General features: G+C 39.9%; 4 protein-coding genes across 5 annotated transcripts; 1 reads left to right on the top strand and 3 right to left on the bottom strand.

Moving 5' to 3' along the window:
* Positions 1-4,934: 4,934 nt before the first annotated feature.
* On the bottom strand, positions 4,935-7,140 carry LOC121755707 (thioredoxin-like protein CITRX1, chloroplastic). Its single transcript, XM_042151071.1, has 4 exons — positions 6,806-7,140; positions 6,333-6,455; positions 5,418-5,498; positions 4,935-5,269 (listed from the first exon to the last, which is right to left on the bottom strand). The coding sequence occupies exons 1-4, from the start codon at positions 7,013-7,015 to the stop codon at positions 5,153-5,155; spliced, it is 531 nt and encodes a 176-aa protein (XP_042007005.1). The 5' UTR covers positions 7,016-7,140; the 3' UTR covers positions 4,935-5,152.
* A 143-nt stretch (positions 7,141-7,283) lies between these two features.
* LOC121755711 lies at positions 7,284-10,337 on the top strand. Of its 2 annotated transcripts, none has more exons than XM_042151074.1 (6): positions 7,284-7,456; positions 8,282-8,334; positions 8,449-8,564; positions 8,648-8,790; positions 8,965-9,046; positions 9,832-10,337. In XM_042151074.1, exons 2-6 carry the CDS (start codon positions 8,298-8,300, stop codon positions 9,946-9,948), a joined length of 495 nt encoding a protein of 164 aa, XP_042007008.1. In that variant the 5' UTR covers positions 7,284-7,456; positions 8,282-8,297; the 3' UTR covers positions 9,949-10,337. The 2 variants fall into 2 exon arrangements, with proteins under 2 accessions (XP_042007008.1, XP_042007009.1); XM_042151075.1 differs by having other exon boundaries at positions 7,290-7,456; positions 8,663-8,790.
* Positions 10,338-11,315: 978 nt separating this feature from the next.
* On the bottom strand, positions 11,316-12,591 carry LOC121755693 (U-box domain-containing protein 15-like). The gene has a single exon (XM_042151043.1). It carries the CDS (start codon positions 12,376-12,378, stop codon positions 11,485-11,487), a length of 894 nt encoding a protein of 297 aa, XP_042006977.1. The 5' UTR covers positions 12,379-12,591; the 3' UTR covers positions 11,316-11,484.
* A 473-nt stretch (positions 12,592-13,064) lies between these two features.
* LOC121755695 (trihelix transcription factor ASIL1-like) lies at positions 13,065-14,775 on the bottom strand. Its single transcript, XM_042151050.1, has 2 exons — positions 13,648-14,775; positions 13,065-13,579 (listed from the first exon to the last, which is right to left on the bottom strand). The coding sequence occupies exons 1-2, from the start codon at positions 14,143-14,145 to the stop codon at positions 13,247-13,249; spliced, it is 831 nt and encodes a 276-aa protein (XP_042006984.1). The 5' UTR covers positions 14,146-14,775; the 3' UTR covers positions 13,065-13,246.
* Positions 14,776-22,130: the final 7,355 nt, after the last annotated feature.

Below are 22,130 nucleotides of genomic sequence, written 5' to 3'. Positions count from 1 at the left end.
GCTTGCTTAAGTCCATAGATGGACTTCTTTAGCTTGCACACTGCATTCGGCCTTTCTTTCGATACAAAACCTTCTGGCTGTGTCATATAGACATCGCCTTCTAATTCTCCATTGAGAAATGCGGTTTTGACATCCATTTGCCAAATGTCGAAATTGTAGTATGCAGCAATTGCAAGTAATATCCTAATGGACTTGATCTTAGCAACTGGCGAAAAGGTTTCATCATAGTCAATGCCTTCGCGCTGACTATAACCCTTTGCCACTAACCTAGCCTTGTAGGTTTGTACTTTGCCATCTGCATCTCTTTTCTTTTTGAATATCCATTTGCAGCCTATGGGGTAAACCCCATCTGGCAAGTCAACTAGTTCCCAGACTAAGTTGAAGAACATCGAGTCCATTTCAGATATCAAAGCTTCAAGCCACTTCTCTCGATCGGTGTCCGACACCGCCTCGGTATAGGTCTTAGGCTCACCATCATCTAAATCAACTTCATCATCTTGGTTCTCAACCATTAGATTCAGTCTCTCAGGTGCACGACGAATCCTTCTAGGCCTATTGAGTTGGTTTTCTTCTGGCTCGGGCTGTTCATTCTGATTGTGAGTAGGCCCAGGAATATCACTATGATCTTCTTGAGGTAGAGGTGATGCAACTATTGTATCATCTTGTATTTGATGCATCTCATTGTCTTGAGGAGGTTCTTCGAGAGTCCCTCTAAGGTCTTCTCTAATAGTATTTTCCCCTCCCAATAGATCATCAAAAACTCCCACTGAGTTATTGTTCAAACCATTTGACAATACATCATCCTCATTGTTAACTTGTGGTTCTTGAATTTCTTCAAGATCTACTGTATTTTGACCTTGTTCCTTGCAGACATAACTGTCTTCAAGGAACGTCACATTCCTTGATGTTATCACCTTGTGATTTTCAGGACAGTAGAAATCGTATCCCCTAGTTTGTTTAGGATATCCCACAAAGTAACACTTCTCACTTTTAGATTCCAACTTATCAGTCATTTGTTTCTTAACAAAAGATGGACAACCCCAGGTCCGCATATAGTTAAGACAAGGCTTTTTGCCATACCATAACTCATATGGTGTTTTCTCAACTGATTTAGATGGAACTCTATTCAGAATGTAAATAGCAGTCAATAAAGCATGACCCCATAGAAATAAAGGAAGACTAGCTAAACTCATCATGGATCGAACCATATCTAATAATGTTCGGTTTCTCCTTTCAGATACTCCATTCATTTGTGGTGTACCAGGAGGTGTCCAGTCCGACTGAATTCCATGCGATTTCAAGTAATCAAGAAATTCTCGGCTCAAGTATTCCCCTCCTCGATCTGATCGAAGAGTTTTTATACTTTTCCCAAGTTGTTTCTCAACTTCACACTTAAACTCTATAAATTTCTCAAAGGCCTCAGATTTGTGTTTCATAAGATACACATATCCATACCTTGTCAAATCATCAGTGAAAGTAATGAAGTACGAATAACCACCTTTTGCTTGAGTTGGAAACGGTCCGCACACATCTGTGTGGATCAACTCTAGCACATCATTAGCACGCACCCCTTTCCCGGAAAGTGGCTTATTAGTCATCTTTCCTTTGAGACAGAATTCACAAGCACCATATGATTCAAAATCAAATGAATTTAGATAGTCTAACTTTCTCAATCTCGCTATCCTTTTCTCATTGATATGACCAAGTCTACAATGCCAAAGATAAGTAGCATTATCTGTATTACATAGCTTAAGTCTTTTATTTTGCACATTGAGAATATCCCGTTTGCATTCAAGCATATATAATCCATTCTCTAAAGAGACATTTCCATAAAACAATCCATTATTAGAAAACGAGCACCTGCTGTTTGCAAAATGGAAGGAAAAACCTTCGATGTCTAACATCGGAATGGAAATAATATTCTTTGAAATAACTGGAACGAAATAACAATTATGTAAATCTAGTCTATGTCCTGAGGGAAGATCTAATCTATAAGTTCCCACGCGTTCGGCAGCAACTTTTGCTCCATTTCCAACACGTAGGTCTACTTCCCCAGGCCTCACTTTCCTGCTGTCAATTAAACCTTGCACATTATTACAAATGTGTGAACCACAAGCGGTATCCAATACCCAGGATTGTGAGTAATTCATAGACATATTTATCTCAATGACAAACATAGCTGAGCTCCCACTCATTGCACCTTGTGCCTTGAGTTTTGGGCAGTCTCTCTGCCACTCCGTGAAATTTGACCTAGTCAATTTGTTTGTTTCCATCATACACTCATAAGATAAGTTTGACATATTATCTGAACAGAAAATAAAACGAAAAGCGAATTAGAAAAGCATACAAAGATCACAATCGCATCACTAATCAAACAAGGGTTTATTGTATTGATTAGCTCCCACTAATTTTAACATATATTATGTCCCCCAAACATAAAATACGAATTTATATCTAATATAAATTTTAGTGGTCCAAGATCCAAGTCTATATTATTGCAGCCTCTGCGAGGGCTGATGACTACAATAATATCACCAGGTAGGCCTCCAAGCCAATTGTAACAACAATTTTACAATTCTTGGTTTATTAATCTAATTAATATACGTCCATAAATTATTCTGGTTGCGAGGGCTACTCAAAATAATTTAAGCAAGTCAACCCCATCACACGATGCCAACCATGCATCTATGAATGAGCCTAAACCTTGTAGATTTAGAGTAAACGCGAGGGCGTAAAACTCGTGGTCGAAAAGACTAGGAACATCAAACAATTGTGATGGACGACGCGTTTGTTTCAAAACAAGACTTATATTTTGTGGGGAAAAGTGTGATACTAGTTCTGTGAATATAATATCCAATATTAAATTTCAAACAATTACTGGGCGCCGCCTACCCAGACATAATATAACACGGACTACACATACTGGGCGCCGCCTACCCAGACATAGTATAACACGGACTACACATACTGGGCGCCGCCTACCCAGACAATAAAACGGTCTCTAACTACTATAGTTAAATAAATAATCATAAATCAAATAGCATGCTTATCCCATATGATATCAAATAATGCTCAATGAATAAAATCAAATTTTATTCTCTAATTAAATGTGAATTTAAAATTTATGTATTAATTCTAAATTAACATAATCACATATTTAATATTAATTCTAAATTAATATTAATAATATATTTATTATTATTAGAATTCAGTAATCAAATTAATGAATTTAAATAATAATCTATATTATTATAATTGTACTTGATTAATTCAAAACCTGTATTAGATACACCCTATCATTATCTCTTAATTCATGAGAAGATACGGTGCATCTGAGCAAATCTCCCTCTTTCATTGTACAATTCTTTCTCTTCGATTGAATTGGGCCTTTTCTGGAATCACGGTGCGCATGTCCAGCTTGGTTCTAAAATTCCCTTGAAATCTCTGAATTGTTAAAACGATTAACAGAGAAATCAAATGAGTGCAGCAACAAGAGGAGGCTGGGCTATTGCGACGAGCATCGGAGTGGTGGAGGCTCTGAAAGATCAATTAGGCGTATGCAGATGGAATTGCGTGATCAGATCCGTCGAGCAGCGCGCTAAATCCAGAGTGCAAACCTACTATCATAAGCACGTTGTTTCCCCGCAGACTCTCCGTCCCCTGCCTCCGTCGATACGACGCCTCTACCTTCCGACCAGATCTTCCGCCCTCGCTTCCTCCGCCGCGCCAGCAGCCGGAGCCGCGCCAGCCCTCCGTCCTTTCGGAGAAGCATCCACCGATCAAATCGAGGAACGGCAGAGTGATTGGGGTTACTTGAAGCCGATAGTGATTTAGACCTCGTTTGGAACATCTTTGTTCGTGGTAGTTTGAAATTATTTAATTTTTGAATGAATCACATTGATTTCCAAAATCATCCACAAATTAATTAGAAAACAAAATTAATTATGAATCAAGCCCCGGGCTCTGATACCACTGTTAGTAATTCGTGTATTCATCTAATGAGCGCAGCGGAAATTGCATACAAGAATAACAGATCTAGATTCATAATCATATTGCAAGTTGAGCATGTAAAACACAACGAAACTAAATCTTACTTGTTGTTGTGTTTTCTTCTACGATTGTGTCCTGCAAGTTGAATCCACTACTATCGAGGTCCACGTGTATTCTGATCCGATGCAGGAACAATTCCTCGGTACAATCGCTCTATAGAGAAAGCTAGGAATTCTCTACAAAGCTTTACGTATTTTCTCTCTAATATTACGATATTTCTCTTCTCCCACAATGGAGAATAAATAACCATTATATAGACAAAGAGTCATTAGGGTTTCATGATTGTTGGGCTTATGGACTAATTATAATTGTAGCCCAACTATAATTATTTAATCCATATTAATCTAATCTAGCCCATATCCTTTCAATCCCGACGGACTTCCCATAATAATAAAAATTCACAAATTCACCAAATTAAACAATTTACGGAATTAAAATTTCGCCATGATTACGAAATAAAAATTTTCGGAAAAAAATATAAAATAATCGGGACGTCCGCGCGGATGCCCGTGGGGTCAACGCAATGGCGGACGTCCGCAAGGACGTCGCGACGGACGTCCCGAGAACACTGCGGAACTCTGAGTCCGCAGCGGACGTCCGTATCCGCGTCACCGCTGCGCAATGGCGAACGTCCCGCGTGGAGCTCCGGCACACCGGCCGGACATCCGCCGGGACTGGCGCCATTGTGGATGATCTTAACAGAAATGCTTCTATTCAGAGATTAAAAATAATGTGTTAAGTGAATAGTAAGTAAATAAAGTAAAAGAGGATTACTTTTTGTCAAAAATAGAAATGTCTCAATTATCTTGGACTTCCCAAAATAGAAAAATGACTCTTAACGTAGAATGGAAGGAGTATTACTATTTCTGAAATGGCTATATAACTTTCTCAAAAATCGCCCATTATATATTGATAGATCTTATAATGAGCAGTAGTTGTAAATAGTCACTTATCTAAAATAAGAGAGGAAAAATGAAAAAAGCAAATCTGGCCTAATCTGTCTCTCTTCCATCATCTACTACCGCTGAAACAATAATAATACTACAAGCTATATTTTCAGAGTAAAAAAGAAGCCTTGGCTTTGAGCTGCAGCGATACTCGTTTACATTTCATTATCGAGTATATCACGCATCATTTGTATGGGGATGAGTCCTTCTGTCCTTATAGCATCTTTCTTTGGGTCAGGGCTGATGAAGTACAAAGTCGGCAACCCTCTAACCTGTAACACCAAGACGTTAAGTAGATCACGTAGAGATCTTACGAGACGAACACAAGATCAATAAAAAATGCAGTTACGTTATTGTTAGATGAATCATTAGTTCATAGTTGTGTCTATATTCTATGAAAAATATGGAAAAGAATGTCACCTGCATATCACGAGAAAATTCATATTCATCATCCGTGTCAACCTTGACTATCATTGCATTGTTTTCATACTCAACAGCGAGCTGTATCACAAGCAGAGCTCATAGTCAAGAAAGATCTAAAGATTTATTTTGCATGTTTACAACAGCAGAATTTTAACTATTAAAGTCGGTAATGTCAACTCAAAATATCCTCCGACTTGATGAGTGAAAACATAGCATGACTGCCATTCACTGCAGAAGAGTGCAAAAATAAAATGTGTAACTAAAGTTCCACATCCATCCATATGGATGCAGTGGCGAGACACAGTCATGCTCGGAGCATACTGAGCTTCGGTAAAATGGGTACACCAAAGTGGACATATAATTCCAATTAAACCTGTAAACTATCACTTCTCCACTACCATGATGATACACCAAGAACCTATGCTGTGTTGTACTCAAGTGTTCCAAACTATGGAAGGAAACCGGCAAGGCAAATGCAGCTAGTATGTTTAGTTCTTAAGACGGGACATCAAATAATGTGACAGTGGAATAGGGTGTCGGTAACGCACCATCAAAACCATCATAACGAAATACTATCTGCCTATAATTTAGGTTGGAGGTGAGCAAACAACCATAGCTTCACTGTAAAGGAAATTCAAGGCTTAATTAGCAAAACATGTACCCTGAGTAGAAAGTCGGGTTATGTGTTAAAATCTTCTGTTTTTCAGGCTTTCAAACTCAAGCAAGGAACACTGTTTTGTTCAGCCTTTAGGCCAACAACAAACAAATTCCCTATTATGCCCTAACTAATCTTATCTACCACAGTTATTCATCCCAGTTTTCAAATATGTAGATAAGGAAATGAGGCTTGGCATAATTGATGGAAATCATCAACATTCCAAATAATACGTGACAACACTTTCCAAAACATACCATTTCAAGTTCTTGTGCCATCAAGATACAAGGTCCACACCATGTAGCATAGAAATCAATAATCAGTGGCACATTCCTCTCCCCCTTCACTAACTCCTGGATTTCTTTTGCAGATAGTTTTTTCTGCAATCAATCAAACAACGATGATGTAAAACAAGAAGCCAAAATCAGACTTACCAACTAACTAAGAACACATTCATTTGCTTTTCTTCAATTTTTGGTTCAGACAAAGTACCAAATTCTCAGGAGAAGGAATAATGTATCAACAAATTAAAGAAAAAGGAATAACAACTACCTAATAATACAATCTATACTGACGATAACCAATTATTTCTAGCGGCCCATGCCTTTTAATTCCAGCAAAATCAACAAAATCCACAACCAAAAACAAAATATTGAAAAAAATCGAATCTTTTGCAAAAGGAAGCAACAAGAACTACTGAATGGGAAGTGATAAAAGAGTAGATAAATACCACAAGATAATCGTCGCTGAGATACTTTCCTGCAGGGGGCTTGCAGATAAGCTTTCTGGAGAGCGTTTGAGTTGATAAGGTGGAAGCTCTGTTGTTAGAGGTTGAGGTGAAAAATAGAGTGTTTGGCTGCCGGGTTTTCAGCGAGCAAGGTGAGGAATTCGGTGGCTGAGGTGGAGACGGAGCACCGAATGATATAATTGAAGTTTGCATTATAGCTTAATCGAGTGTATGCAGGAGAGAAAGAGATAGTGCAGAGGTTTGGAAGGAGAAATATGAGTATCAGTGAGTAGTGTAGATGGATAAATCAAAATATGTTTTCCAGTTAACTGATTAGTAGAGTGATAAAATAAAAGTAACGATTTTGAGCCCATCACTCGGCCCGATGACGGGCTACGGGCCGTGGACGCGGGCTCTTCTTTGTCCTTTTTATTAATTAATTAATTAAAATTGAAAATAAGCGATACTCGTCGTCTACCTCATTTTCTGTTTCCAAATCCCTAATTAAGAAGGATTGACAATCCTTTAGCCTTCTGCCACAAACGTTGTCAGTTCCAATTTAGCCTCCTCCTCCTCCAGCGCCTTTACAGCGCCGGCGAAATCTGCCTCGGTTAATTCCTCTGTGCCGGAGAAACCAGATAAAAATTTTCCCATGTATGTAAATTCTTTTTTATTTGCTTATCAATTTTTGTTTTTGTTGGTAATTTCTCTTATTTATGTAAATTGCTATCGCAATTGTGCTGAAAAATAATCTGTATGTTGCATCCGTTTTTTAGTATACAATAAGTTAGTAACTACTATGTGGAATTGAGAAATGAATTGTTGTCATATGATTGTTCTCGTCGTTTGCTTAGCTTGTCCAAATAAGAACAAGAGGAAGGGAAGCTGACTATTGTTGTTTGCGTTCATTGTTCAGTCTTTATTTTAGTACTACTAACTTTTTAGTTACAATGCAGTTGCATTCTTTATCTCGCTATTGATGATGGAACTGCAAAATTTCACACCTACAAAAACCAAAATCTCTATATTTTCTAAGCCGTAGCCGCTGCATTTAAGCATATTTCTGGCTTAGACACTTTGTCAATTTATGTGCAAAAACAGAGAATGCAGCTGTTAATCACATATATGTGTTTTGTTGCATAATTCCGGTCACTGCCAACTGCTTCCGGAGGTCTCCTTCCGCACACGTAAGAAGTTATGTGTGCATGTGCTTGTCTGTAGGGTGGGACTGAACTAAGAAAGTTCTCAGGTTCCATCTACAGTTTTCCTATATTCATCTGCAGTTAGCTTCACATATTTATGCTAGACCATCTTTGGGTGTAAATTTGAATCACATTTTGTTTAGTGGCAACCAATATGAATCTATTCTGGGGAATCCTCAATAAATGTAGATGTATGGTTGTAATCTGTTAGAGTTTCCTCCTTAAATGTTCCTTTTACTTTGCTCTTATCAGTCTCTTTTCCTCGATTCATCTGCAGTTAGCTTCACGGATTCATGACGACTATTTCGGGGTCAATTCTGAATTTCTCAGGTTCCACCTTCAATTTTCTTGTTGTGAAAACGTGCAAAATTGTATTTTTGGTGTATCCTTGATCTTTTCCACAATATCAGCTCATTAAAATGGAATAATGTGTATAATACCTAGGTATTAAGAGGCTTGAAAATGGTGCTGTGTATCCTAAGAGGCTAGTCCACATTCACAAGTGCAATACAACCAGGTTTAGTGAATTTCACCATGGAACTGCATCAACAGGGAGAAGGGTGAGCTGAGGATATCATTCCTTAGTTTCAAGATGACTTATAAATGTGTTTTTTTGTAATAGTTTGTCATTAATCAAGTTCAGTTTCAAAACCTTCAGAAGCTTTGGTTTCATGGTCATGCTGCCCCAGCACCAACTGTATGTGCAGGAAGAAACTATGAGCTGGACCACAATGATGACTATCATAAAGAGCCTTTCTTGTTAGACATGGTTAAAACAGTCACCTGGTAATGTAATCACAAGCAGGAAAATGGAATTTTTTAACCAAGTAGTATCAAGTATAAACGGCAAAATCAATGAATTAGGAGAACTTTTGAACTTACATGGGATTAATTAAGCTTTTCTTGTTTGTATGAAGTGTACATTGCTATATGCTAACTTGATTATTTTCTGTTTCTTAGGGCAACTCGGAGCTTGTTTCAGTTTTTAGCTGAGCAGCCAAGCCAGCTTAGATATATTGAATGGCCAAGCTTCCAGAGCACGGTTAGTGACTCTTTGATGACATACAATCTTTTTCAGTAATTTTAAATTAATGTTTGCCATAGCCAGTTTCCTGTTAAATGTGTATCAAAGGAATAAGGACTTGTCTGATCTATAGCATGAAACAGGTGGTAGATGTGCTAACATTTCTGACTATGTGATAAATACGGAGTATCATATTTCCAATCATATTTGAACAATAAAAAGTGGTTTATAAGGTTTCTAGTACATCTGTAGTTTAGATGGAGTTTGCCATACCATTTATTTGATAGACATTTAAAGGCCTTCCAATATACAATATCTAAAATCAAATATCTGAATGTGGTACATGATTTCACATTGCATGTACCAAATGCATTCCATCTGAAGAATCTCATCAACTTCCAATAATGGGCTATATAATAAGAAATCTTCTAACTTTACCTATCAAACACCTACTTTTAGTGCACTAGTGAATCATATGATTTTACATAGGGGACATGCTGAAAGTACAATTTCTAATGAATTTTTTTTGTGGGGTTGGTCTTGTTTAAAGTTTGTGAAGTGAGGCTCATGGCTTGGCTTGCTGCTTTATTGAACTTCTACTATAGCAAGTTAGTTTCTGATGAAATTTATCTGAGTTGAATATCTCAATTATGCAGTACGCACTTGATATCTGCATATCTGTATGTCATTTTCTCCCCTGGTATCTCATTAGCTGTAATTGTTTTGCAAATTTATGAGTGTTGACAGCTTAAAACTCAAGTAGCCAACATTTAATCAGAGAGGTATATTTGTATTCGCTGCAGGTGAAGACCGCAATGTTGACTCTTGTTCTTGTTGCTTTGCTCATAGTTGCCCTGTCCACGGTTGATTCTGCCTTGTCTTATCTACTAGCTTTATTTTTGAGGAGAAAGGCATGGTAATGGAAATCATGTGCATGAGATGCGTTGGACGTGGATGTACAAGATGATATACTCGAGCATTAGCAAAATCCCATGGATTTGGAGCCGTGAGAGTATAAAAAGGTCTAAAGTCTCGATGGATTCTGAGGCATGGAGAGAATAACAGAACCAAAACGTGTGATTGCTTATGCCGAGGTAGAAAAACTTGACCTTTCATGCTATCAAAACTTGTGTGTAAATTGGAATGCCAACTTTCTCAAGATTGGCTGCATCTTTAGGCCTCTGCAGCTGGTGCTGAATTGATTGTTAGGTAACGAGTCTCAGTCCTCTTTATCTAATGTTTTTCTCTATGCAAGTGCACTTGACTTTTTATATTATATGCCAAGACTCAGTTCATTATTGTTTCAAAAGTATTACGCTGAATTGTCTTGCAAAAAAGATGGGCTAACTGAAGCATCATTTGCTGATATGGTTTTGTCACTTTGTGCAAATAATATCTTAATGACCATATATTGAATCCTCTTAGGGATACACTTGTACAAAATATTGCAAGAAATGTATCTTCTTCTTGTCTTGATGGTGACCTAACTATTATTAGGGCATTCCCAATCGATGTCCTTGTCCCACCTCCAATTTGTCAATTCAATCCGTCATGTTATCATTTCTCTATTTTTCTGCATCATAAGGATACTAACGACATCTATTAACTCTTGAATTAATTTGCATTATTCACTGTTTTCACTTTAATAATTGTAAAATTGAAATTTATAACAATATAATTAATCAAATTACTTCCATACAAATTACAAGTTCATAAAAAATACTCCATCGGTCTCATGTTACTTGCACTATTTTATTTCGCCTCGTCTCAAACTACTTACATTATTTCTAGTTTAAGTTAGAATTAATGTATTTAATTAATATGTTAGATTAAGTTAAGAGCTCATTTATTAAGTCATGTTTTATTATATTTAAAATTCTAATTTAATTATACTAAAAAATCAATCCCAAATTTATGGCCTAAAATGAAAAGTGCGAGTAACATGAGACGAAGAGAGTGGTACTTCATTAGTATTCAAAAAGTCCAAATATTACAAATTAAACAATGAAAAAGTGATCTAGTGCTAGGAAATTGCCATCTTTGGGATCCATTTTTTAAGAGAGAATTTTTAGTAGTAGAAGAGTAAAAGATATTGAACCCATCCCCGGCGTCCTGGGCACGAGCTGTGCAATGGGTGCCGCGCCAGGACGCAGACCTGCCTCGTCCCAGCCCCCTCCCCCTCACCCGCAGTGCATGGCTCCGCCCACACCCCCCTTGGCAAATGCTCCTACGAGCCGGGGTCGAGACAGTAATCATAATGGATAATCAAAATGACGAATTGGGTGGATAATCGAAATGAACGGTGAGTAATCATAGTGGATAATCATACAACTCACAAGAAGAAGCCCATCTAGAATACAAGAATGTAGAAACAACAAAATTCGAATCGAATCCAGAAAATATGATACTCCTATAAAACTATCTACAAAACAAAGACAATCAAGGAAAAGGGTGGGTCAATAGGAAGTATCAAGAATCTTCAACAAGGCAAGCGCCTTGGCCTTCCCCTTGTCGGTCCCGCTCTGCACAATATCCCCAATCCCCTCAACCACCCTGGCCTCCAGCTTCCCCCTAACATCCCTCGCCACCTCCTCCCCTCCACACTGCACCAAATTAAGCAACGCCGCCACCGCGTTCTCCTTCGTCCGCCCGCTCGACCCCGTCGCATTATCCAGCAGATCCATCAGCATCTCCACCCCCAACACCTTCCGAAACACCTCCCAGCTCTCCTCGCACCCGGCCACCTGCGCGATCACCGCCGTGGCGTCCTCCACCAGCCCCACCCTCCCGTCCTTGACCACGAGCGAGAACAGCGCCTGCACCGCCCCGAGCTCCACCATCTGCGCCCGGTTCAGCGGGTACAGCGCCACCCCGAACAGCGCCCGCAGCGCGTCCTTGATCGAGCGCGCCGCCGAGCCCTGCCCGCGCACGATCTCCACCAGCCCGAATATGATGTCGCGCTTGTGTCCGATGATCGGCCGGAACGACTCCACGCTCAGCAGGCTGAAGATCGCCGCGGCCGAGCACTGCGCCACGGACGGGCTCGCCGGGTGCCGCAGCGCGTGGGAGAGCGCGTCCAGGACGCCGCGCGACGAGATCAGGTGGTCCTTGGAGGAGATGGAGAGGTTCAGGAGCGCCGCGGCCGCGTTCTCCTGGAGGATCAGGGACGGGGAGTAGAGCGACTCCGCGATCAGGGGCACGGCGTCCGCGTCGGCGATCAGGGGGCGGGTCTCGGGGTCGTTCTTCGACAGGAGGCGGAGCTCGCAGATGGCCTCTGTGCGGGTCTGCTCCGACACGGAGGTCAGCTTCCCAACTAGGGTTTTCACGGCTCTGCGCTTCACGGCGTCCATCTTCAAAGATTCATATGATTTTGGGGGAATTTTGGTTTTGTCAATTGTTTGGTTGGGGCGGTGGGTGTATATAAGCTGACTTTTTTGCGCGAATCAATCTTCACAACTTGGGCTGTTTTGAGTACTTTTTTTTTTTTCAATTCAACATTAAAATATTTCCATTTGTATAATAATCTAGTGAGGCATTATTAAACTCTATAAAAACGTACAGATAAGAAGATTGAGATTCGAGACTTTAATCTATTATTCAACAAATATTCTTTGTATATTTACCATCTTTTATTAGGGATAATTGTAACACAAATGTTGGAAATTGTCAAATTGCTACGGGTCTTCTAGTAAAATTCATCGCTAACTTTATTTTTATCTTCTTGTGGCTTGTGCTGATAAGATTGAACTCATAAATAACGTCAAGAAGTTACTTCGAAAAACAACTACATGGGTAGAAAGTGGTTAAGACTGCTTGTAAATCATGTAGTAGCGTGGAATACGTATGTGACGCTTAGGTATGTATTATGACATGGTCATTAAACAAAGACTTATTAGTATTACACGGCCACGACTGGTCCTAAATTACTTCAAGTAGTGATATTGATACATTAGTTCCAGTTGGTAGAGTTCGCCCAATAAAATCGATGACCTTTAATTTGGTTGAAGCGCTTAATTTCTAGGTAATAATAAAGTAATTGATCCCATCAAACTCTAATTAATCTGCATATTAATCGCATCGCAAAATAGTACTAAAACATACTCGTAAACGTGCGAATACATATTATCCTATTATTATATTCATTGATAACGAGTTTTTTTGTGTTCTGTCACAAAAATCAAACATAGATATAACTTGAAGACGAAGAAGGAGGAGCGATTATTGGATGGATGATGATCCTCTAGCAAAAAGCTTAGCGATTTGCAGCTGAGTATTTGCAATGATTTCAGTCCGTTTAAGTTCCAATTCCCCTCTCTTCGCCTCTGCTTCTGCTCTAATTCTCTCTATCTCTCTCATCGTCTCCATCCGCGACTGCTCCCACCGCACCACCACCTCCGCCAACCACCGTACGCTCTCCCAGCACCCCTCCCTCTCTCGCTTCCTCTTCACCTTCCCCTTCCCCTTCTCCTTCTCCAGATCAATTGCTGGTGTGCTGCTGTCGCTCTCATCAATCTCCTTCTCTTCATTGTTGGCGCCCTCACCTTCCTCCTCCTGCATCAGTCCTTTTGATTAATCAACCTCTGATTAAACCCTAACAAGAGCCAATTGGCACAATTTACCTTAGCCACCGCATCGCCGCCGTTGGAATTAGGTGAATTTTGCGCGGCGATTCCAATCTCCTCCACCGCAACAGGGGGAGGGTTAGGAGCGGAAACTCCATTTCCGCGGAGGAGAAGATCGAGGCGAGGATAGAGCGGCCAGGAGGAGGCGTCGGCTGCGGCGGCGGACTCCGATCGGTACCTCTTCTTCATGGATTCGATCTTGTTCTTGCACTGCGTCTGCGTCTTGGCGGATTTGGAGGCGGCGGCGCGCGCCGAGACGTGCTTGGCGATGTCCTCCCAGTCCTGGCCCTTGAGCTTGGCTCGGTTGCGGAGCGTCCATTTGGCCTCGTACGCTTGGAGCAGGCACGACACCGCGCCTTCGCTCCACTCGTCTCTCTTCAGCCGATCGCTCGCAGCAACGTTTCTCGGCGAGGAGGTGTTAGGGTTTTGATTGGGTGAGAGGAGAGATGGTGGTGGGTTTTCTAATTGTTGGTCTTTATTTTGATCTCTCTCCATCTCCCCTTCTCATATTAGTTGCAGCTTATTTCTCTGCTAGCATCTAGATTTTGAGGCTAAAAGAATTTTGTGGCTAAGTTAAGAGTGAGAAAAAGACTTCATATACAATTTGGAAGGAAAGAAAAAAAAATAAAGTAGGTGGATGACTAGAGACTCATCTTATATTTGTCTTTTTATTAGTGTAGATAATCATAGGTCATTCATCTTCCTCGTTTTATTATTCTATGATGATGATTCAATTATTCGCATAACAAATTATGATGACTTCATATATAGATTAAATTTACAGTAATTGCAGCATTAATCTATTCGTATGTGGGTGGCCAAGGAGGGCTAATAAGCTGATATAGCTTGCCTACATTTGAATCTGATTTTCAATTTGTTCTCTGGCTGGCTTTATTCTGATTCGATTGAATTCTTCGAACGTGTTATTATAGCTCAATTGGACGTAAGTCAATGCAACTAAAAAGGAACATAAGCTCATAGTCATAGCTCAATTGGACCAATTTCTTTATAATACAAAGAACAATTCAAGAATCTAATTCCAAATAAATAAACGCAAAGTGAGGTATCTCTAGTTGTTAAGATGTAAACATTTGTATAAGATTAATATGCATATTCAACAATCCCAAATTGCAATTAAAGAGAATGGCGGTCCTTAATAGTATTGGATTCTCTAGCAAAGAAAGAACATTAGGCGATGGAAATTAAAAAGGATAGTTACAACACAATTTGCAATCACCTTATAACAAAATGAGATGACAAGAAGTTACGTAGTGATGGCACCCCGATACATGTCATTGAGCGTGTCTCACACCAAGCACAACTTTCTTGGCCACTCACGTAAATAATGGTAAGTGATGAGATGTGGTATCGTTGAAAGTGAAGAAGGGGATTGATTTGGGTTTGGGAATCAAATGAAGTATTGTAATATGATGTAATCCAACACCAAGCACCCACTCCCTCTAATTTTGATTGCGTTGAGTTGTGATGTTTTAGGGCGTTTTGGCAGTTAGCGTTGATATGAAGCCAAATAAGACATCCATCAACGGTGGTGGTGCCCAATTCACGTGGGGTTGTCACCACTTTTCATCTTTTCCATCCCTTTTAGCCCACCTGACCTTTCACCAATGTGGGCGATTACACCCATTATTTACACCACCATTCTTTTCCCACTTCATCATATTCCTGTATATAATACAAGGTTGATTAATAATGGTTCTAGAATAAAGAGCAGACTACGCATTTTGTTCTTGCAAACCCGCACATGCCGGCCCAAAAAGATTATGAGAGGTGTTCAATCAGAATACGCATTAATCCGCTATAGGGAAGGATCATAACCCACTACTAGAAATTTTATCCCCGCTAATAGATTTTATTATGTGCAGTCATTTTCAACTAAAATTAGAAGTTAAGTTGATTTCACAAGAGTTAAATTAGGGCCTAACTAAGGAACCCATGGTCCCAGCAATTTATGTTTTATATATCCATCAATCCATACACGTTTAGATATAATAGTTTTTTAGCCATTAGACCATCTCTAAGGGTATACTAAAACCTAAAATAAGATAGGTAATTAGCTCAAATAGTATACAAAAACTAATTTCATTTTTGGTTTTTGAGAAAAAATACCTATCTTTAGGTTTACACTAATCAAAACTTAAAAGTTTTTCAAATTTTATGAGTAAAAGAGGCATAATATAGAGAATATTCTTTTAAACTTAAGTTTAGTGTAAATGGTTGGAGTAAAATCATATTTTGAGTGACATTTACACTAAAATGAGTTTGAGTTTAATGTAAATGGTTGGAGATGCTCTTATAACAACAAAAAAAATCGTTAAGAATGCTTTTAATGCAATTAATGACGCTAATTTGTGTTTTTAGATATAACACTAACGCTTAAAAAACGTCCTTATTATTGGTGTTCCAACTAAAACAGAGGACGCAAATAGAAACATCCTTAAAAAGAAAAATATTAAGTTAATTTGTCCTAAGGACGCTTTCCTTTGCGTCCAAAATTGTTAACGCAAGTATTCCTTAAAAGATGAGTTTTTTAAATCTCTTATTTGCTCACAACATCTTATGCCCTAGATCCCTTCATGAGTGTTGAAGCTTAAACACTTTGAGGTCGGGGATGCCATGCCATAGTTAACCGCTTCCACTCACATTCCTTCTGATCTACATAAAGTTGGAGATAACGCAGATTAGGCATGGTTCCAATTGTGAGAGTTTTTTTATTGCCTCAATCAATACACTTCCTATTTCTTCCTTAGCTGAAAGTCCAAGGCATCTATCAAATGGCATAATGATGTTATAGAACAAATTAAAGCAAACACAAGCAAAGCAAATATGGAAGTATTCTACCGTTCGGCTAAGTAGTTTAGTAGCCCAGTAGTCTTTTGAAAAGTTGAAATTAGTTAGTGTAACGTGAGTTCTAAGAGTAAATCGGAATTCCTAATCGTGGACACATTAAAATAGTAAATCAAAACTTCTAATGATGGACGAAGAGAGTATTAATCAGTGCTACTAGAGCCAATATCATGATCAATATTGATTTAACATTTAAAAACGTATTACCAAATTCGAACTCATTTCTAATTATTTACTTTTCGCATTTTTAAGGTATTCCATTTCCATTAATTACTTGAGCTTGTTGCTAGCTTAATATAATTGTTTTTCTAAACAAAGCTACCGCCTTTCTCGATATGATGAAAAGAATGCTCATCTGATGTAATACCGAAATATTGAAATGACTATACAAATGTGTTGTTACTCCGTTCATGTCTTTATTTAATTCTACTTTCATTTAATTCCATCTATCTTTATTTCATTCCCATATACTAAGAAGGACATAAGAGCATCTACGTACCACAACTCCTATCCATTTTTTTCTTTTTTTTTAAGAATAAATAAATAAAAAGAACCAAATCAAATGTTAATATCATACACTCGGCATACCAAGGAAAAAAAAAGAGATAGTGTTAAGGGATAAAGATTCCAGCGTCGCGATTATGATTGGCGGAGGGATAAAAGGCAGTCGCGGGAGCTTTGTCCGTCGATCAAACCAAGAACAATACATAATTGAAATAAAAGCGGGAAACTAAAATAAGGATAATTGAATTTCTTCAATGATTGCTTCAACAGATAACAAAGACTCCTATTTATAATACTAATTCCCCAATACCCTACCTTAGTGATCAAGAAAATAATCATAAGCATATATATGGAAAGATATGGAAAATAATTGATAAACAAATTAATAGAGATATGGATATATCTCGTATCAACTCCCCCATGGTTAAAATCCACCATGTCCTCAAGGTGAGAACACGAAGAAGCAAAGAAGAGAGTCATTGATAACATAAGCTTGACGAGATCTATCTCCTCCTGAATCAATCGCACACCGAACAGCTGAGCGTCTCCCTTCCAAATCTCCATAAAAAATCACCAATGCGGGCTCGTGATAATTCAACGCTAAAACGGGGATGTTGTCAACGCGACCACGAATGCTCAAACAACGCATGTCCATCCGGGAGGGATCAACCGTGCATCTACGTCGAGCAATGCTGAACGATAATTCATACTTGCAACAAACTGATATGCAAATCCACATAGAAACCATTTCTGTCCTCTTTTGACAAAGAAGAGTTCATCATCTTCCTCAACTTCAAAATATCCAACCAATCATGCACATTTCCTCGAAGCAAAACCTTAAAATCCCTTTTGATAACCGATAAGAAAGCATCAGAGCCGCACTATGGATATATTTCCTCAAAAAATGGAACTTGTCGGTTGTCGAGGCTTGCATCTCTATCCTCCTCAACTCCACGATTATCACAAAGCAGAGCAATGGAAGAAGGACAAGATTCATCTGACACATAATGATCAAGTGCATCCATTTTTGTATCTAAGCTAGAGTCCATTGAAAACACACTTTCTAGATAGTCACAATGCTCCCCACCCCCGACAGCAGTGTTGATGGAAACATCGGTAATGTTGTTGGGAACATCCTCGCTCAATACCATCGTGGGAGTATTATCAATGTTCTCCTCAGTTATATTTTCATCATCAATGTTCTTCTCAAACCAAGCGGTCACACGGGCGAGCAGGGCAGCTTGGTCCAATCTGTACAGACGTAATTTCTCGTTGTAATCGTTTACGACAGCTAGTTGGGCAGGGGAGAGCGATCGAACCATGTGGTCGGAATTATTGGGGAGACCATGCTGCTGGCCCGAATCAATGAACTTCTGGGACTGTTGAAGCATGTGCGTGGAGTCGGATTGCGGCGATGGCAGCAGCAAGCAGCGGCGCTGCTGAGAGCTCTTTCTTCTTTTGTGCTAAGAAGTTAATGGAATTCCAAAATAATGAAGGAGAATAGATTCATTCTAATTGAGGGAGCGACGCATAATGTTTGTGCGTCGTTCAATATCGACGCACAATCCTTATGCATCGTTCAATATCGACGCACAATCCTTATGCGTCGTTAATTAATGACGCACAAGGATTATGCGTCGCTTAACGACGCATAAGGGTTGTGCGTCATTAATTAACGACGCATAAGGATTATGCGTCGTTAAGTCGGCTTTTAACCCCCTCCAGGCAGACGCAGATCACAGAACGAACATTCACACACTTTCATTTCCTCTCTCGGCGATTTCCGGCGTTTTCAGGCAATTTCCGGCGATTTCTCCATAAGATCCGGTAATTTGTTAATCAATTTAGCTACATTCGACATTATTCATGTTTATTGTGCTTTCATTTGTTAGTTTGACCCAATTTATACAAATTAGGGCTTGTAGTAAAAATGTCCTTAATTGTCGTTGTTTTAAATGTCTTTGATGCAGAAATCATGCAAGTATTTGTGAGTTTGTATTGGGGTGGTAGAGTAGTTCAACTACCACATATGGGTATTGGTTATGAACCACCTCGTCCGAGGAGCTCCATCATATTAAATTCAGGTGTTTCCTATTCTGAATTGGTAGCAATGATCTGTGATGCGATGGGAATAGATATGAACCAACACACAATTGAATTATTATGGAGACAATGTATAGTCGTTGCTTCCGGTATGAGTTATACATGTTCTCTGATTTGCAATGATGACAGTGTGATGTTTATGTTCAACAATGCTCAAAATTCAAGTGGGTGTATTGAATTATTTGTTGAGTATTCACCGGTGAGGAGTGCAGAAATCCCACCAGTTGTTGATTATGGTATTGGAGCATCTGCGAGGTTTGAACAAATGAGTTTTGACTGTGGTATTGGTTCATCTGCGAGGGTGGACCAAATGAGTTTTGATCGTAGTATGAATGAGCAGCGAGATGTTGTAGATGTTGCTGATGTTGGGGTTGGATTGAATGATGAGGTCGATGCTGCAGATGATCTTGCTGAGCCAAGGCCACTATCTGAGACAGAGGCAGACCCCGATCTCAGTGATGGTGATGGTGCTGATGATGTCGGTGCTAGTTTTGATGATGAGATAGTACCATGTAAACCTGTTATGCAAGGTGAACAACCACTTCCGGAATACAATCCTAGTGGGTTTAGATTCTTTCGTGAATTACCAAGTCGTCCTTCTGGAGTATCGGATGATGTGGGTGGTAATGAACACAGCCTTTTGTATTGGAATGAGAATGAGCCGCATCGGATTGTGTTGGGAACAAAATTCGATTCCAAGCTACACGTGAAGACTGCTATTACTATGTGGAGTTTGTGGAATGAAAAACAGTTTAAGGTTGTCGAGAGCAAACTAAGAAGGTGGCATGCTGTATGCAAATTTCCAGCAGGAACGACAGTAACAGGGGCAGGCATCATCAGCACCACCGACGCTGAAAAGGCGAGGGAATGTAAATGGGAGGTTTCGGTTACACAAAGGTCGCATGACGATATGTGGGAAGTTAGGAAGTGGAAGAATCGACATACTTGTATAGGCCATCGTGCTAATAGAGATCATGCTAACTTTTCATCCCCAATGATAGCTCTGTTGATTCGACATCATGTGCGACAATGTGCCGATTTCAAGGTCTTCTCCATAATAGCTGATGTTCAAGACAGATTTGGTGTGTTAATCATGTGCGACAATGTGCCGATTTCAAGGTCTTCTCCATAATCAGTTGATTCGACATCATGTGCGACAATGTGCCGATTTCAAGGTCTTCTCCAATTTTTCAAAAATGTTCAAAAATCACAAGTTTCTGGACTCAAGAGTGTATTACGAAAATCGCCCGGTGACGCATAATCGTTATGCGTCACTAAGGAACGACGCATAAAGATTATGCGTCACCAAGAAACGACGCATAATCTTTATGCGTCACTAAGGAACGACGCATAACAGTTATGCGTCACCGAGTGAATTGAGAAACAAACTGTTGATTCCAGAAACTTCGCCCGGGCGGGTGATTTTGAGTTTATAAAACTCCCGGGCGGGCGATTTTGAGCAATACAATGACGATTTTGATATCGGATTGTGATTTTTGAACATTTTATGGTTCATCAAAATCAAAAATCATAATACTTGTTCATTCCACCATAGAAAACATTACGAAGTATTTATGGTTCACCATATCAAAAGTGTTCAAAACTCAACTTACGATCAACACCCGGTTTCAATAGACACAAAGACCAACATATTACCGAAATTGTTCAAAAATTGCAGCATAGAAAATATTCTTAAACCAACCTGTTTCATCACATCAAAAATTGTTCAAAAAACAACTTACGAACATTCCGAAAGAACGAATCACATTCGAAAGCTATCTAGATGAAGGCGTGAACTTTGTCGGAGCTTTCCCTTTGTTCTTCCTTGTTGACAATCCCCTTAATACATTGTGCATAGCCCTCCCAATCGTACTTGATGAACTCTTCATAGCTGGTCGTGAGGATCCCTCGGACATTCGTCGGAATATTACTTCGTCTTCTTCTTCCCCGCCGACTTCTTCTTCTTCCCCGCCCTCTTCTTCTTCTTCTTCCCCGCCCTCTTCTTCCCCCACAGGATCAACAAATTGATAATTTTGAAAGTATGAATCACGCCCTGGTTGAGTTGCACCCCAATCAGACCCACCGCCAAAGAACGAATCACATGATGCCCGTGCTCCCCATTGCGAGGGCTCATGGCTTGCACCACTCAACTGAGACCATCCTGGGGGATCGTGCTCCGGACTCAAGGGCTCTGGTACCGCATAATCAGGTTGCGGCGGTTGCTGCTGCGACAACCTATGCTGTCGTGTAATCCCGTGTCCTCCCGTCCGGACACCCGGCAGTCCATGACGAAGAGAAGTTGGTGGGCGTGGCGGCATGACCACATTTCGCCGTTGCGATGTTGGATACTCCATCACATCAGTATGGTCCGTCGTACGAAGCGCCTCAGCAGCCATTGCACGAATCTGCCGTAATCGAGGGTCTGTGTCGTGTTCAGAGGTCAAATGCCATATCCCCTGAATGGTCTCGACCTAGATAGCACAAATACAAAATCATTACAATCAATCTATACAAACTTCAAACTAAATACATTATTATATAAAAAAACATAACATACCAATTTCATCATAGAAGATGCTGACTCGTTCATCCCAACCGTTGACTGTGTCGCAGGTTGAACTAGGTACGACACTGTGATCCTATTGAACCACGCCATATAGCCCGGATTAATGCGACCATCCATGGTCATCGTGGCATGATCAAAATTTGCTTGGAACCTGTGGTGTCTGAAATCCCATTCTTCAATGTAGAATTTATGTACCTTAGCCCAATCGGCGCCCTTCCTCCCACGGCGGTGACTTTTAGACAGATGTCCGGCATTATGTAGCATCCTATCACAATACTGAGGAATACGCTGGTAGCGGTTGAATTGTCGGCAAACGCGTCCAGCCTCGTGTGCCTCGACAAATGACCAGCACACCAAATATGTGTCGCACAAGTAGGATGCGGTCGAATCAATGCAGTAATCGGGCAGGATACAATCTGTATATGGTGTCCACAGAAACTAC

Source organism: Salvia splendens, chromosome 11 (genome assembly GCF_004379255.2).
Source record: "Salvia splendens isolate huo1 chromosome 11, SspV2, whole genome shotgun sequence".
Lineage (NCBI taxonomy): Eukaryota > Viridiplantae > Streptophyta > Magnoliopsida > Lamiales > Lamiaceae > Salvia > Salvia splendens.
Note: the sequence above shows the minus strand (reverse complement) of the source record. Positions and strands in the feature narration are given on the sequence as shown.

Excerpts from the sequence above, each read along its gene's own strand:
- LOC121755693 (XM_042151043.1), bottom strand. The coding sequence starts at position 12,378 with ATGGACGCCGTGAAGCGCAGAGCCGTGAAAACCCTAGTTGGGAAGCTG.
- LOC121755707 (XM_042151071.1), bottom strand. The coding sequence starts at position 7,015 with ATGCAAACTTCAATTATATCATTCGGTGCTCCGTCTCCACCTCAGCCA. Across the intron at positions 6,456-6,805 it reads TCAGCGACGATTATCTTGTG|AAAAAACTATCTGCAAAAGA; the intron begins GTATTTATCTAC and ends GATTGATTGCAG. Across the intron at positions 5,270-5,417 it reads AATTTTCTCGTGATATGCAG|GTTAGAGGGTTGCCGACTTT; the intron begins GTGACATTCTTT and ends TTGGTGTTACAG.
- LOC121755711 (XM_042151074.1), top strand. The coding sequence starts at position 8,298 with ATGACGACTATTTCGGGGTCAATTCTGAATTTCTCAG. Across the intron at positions 8,335-8,448 it reads GTCAATTCTGAATTTCTCAG|GTATTAAGAGGCTTGAAAAT; the intron begins GTTCCACCTTCA and ends TATAATACCTAG. Across the intron at positions 8,565-8,647 it reads CTGCATCAACAGGGAGAAGG|TTTCAAAACCTTCAGAAGCT; the intron begins GTGAGCTGAGGA and ends AATCAAGTTCAG.
- LOC121755695 (XM_042151050.1), bottom strand. The coding sequence starts at position 14,145 with ATGGAGAGAGATCAAAATAAAGACCAACAATTAGAAAACCCACCACCA. Across the intron at positions 13,580-13,647 it reads GCGGCGATGCGGTGGCTAAG|GAGGAGGAAGGTGAGGGCGC; the intron begins GTAAATTGTGCC and ends GGACTGATGCAG.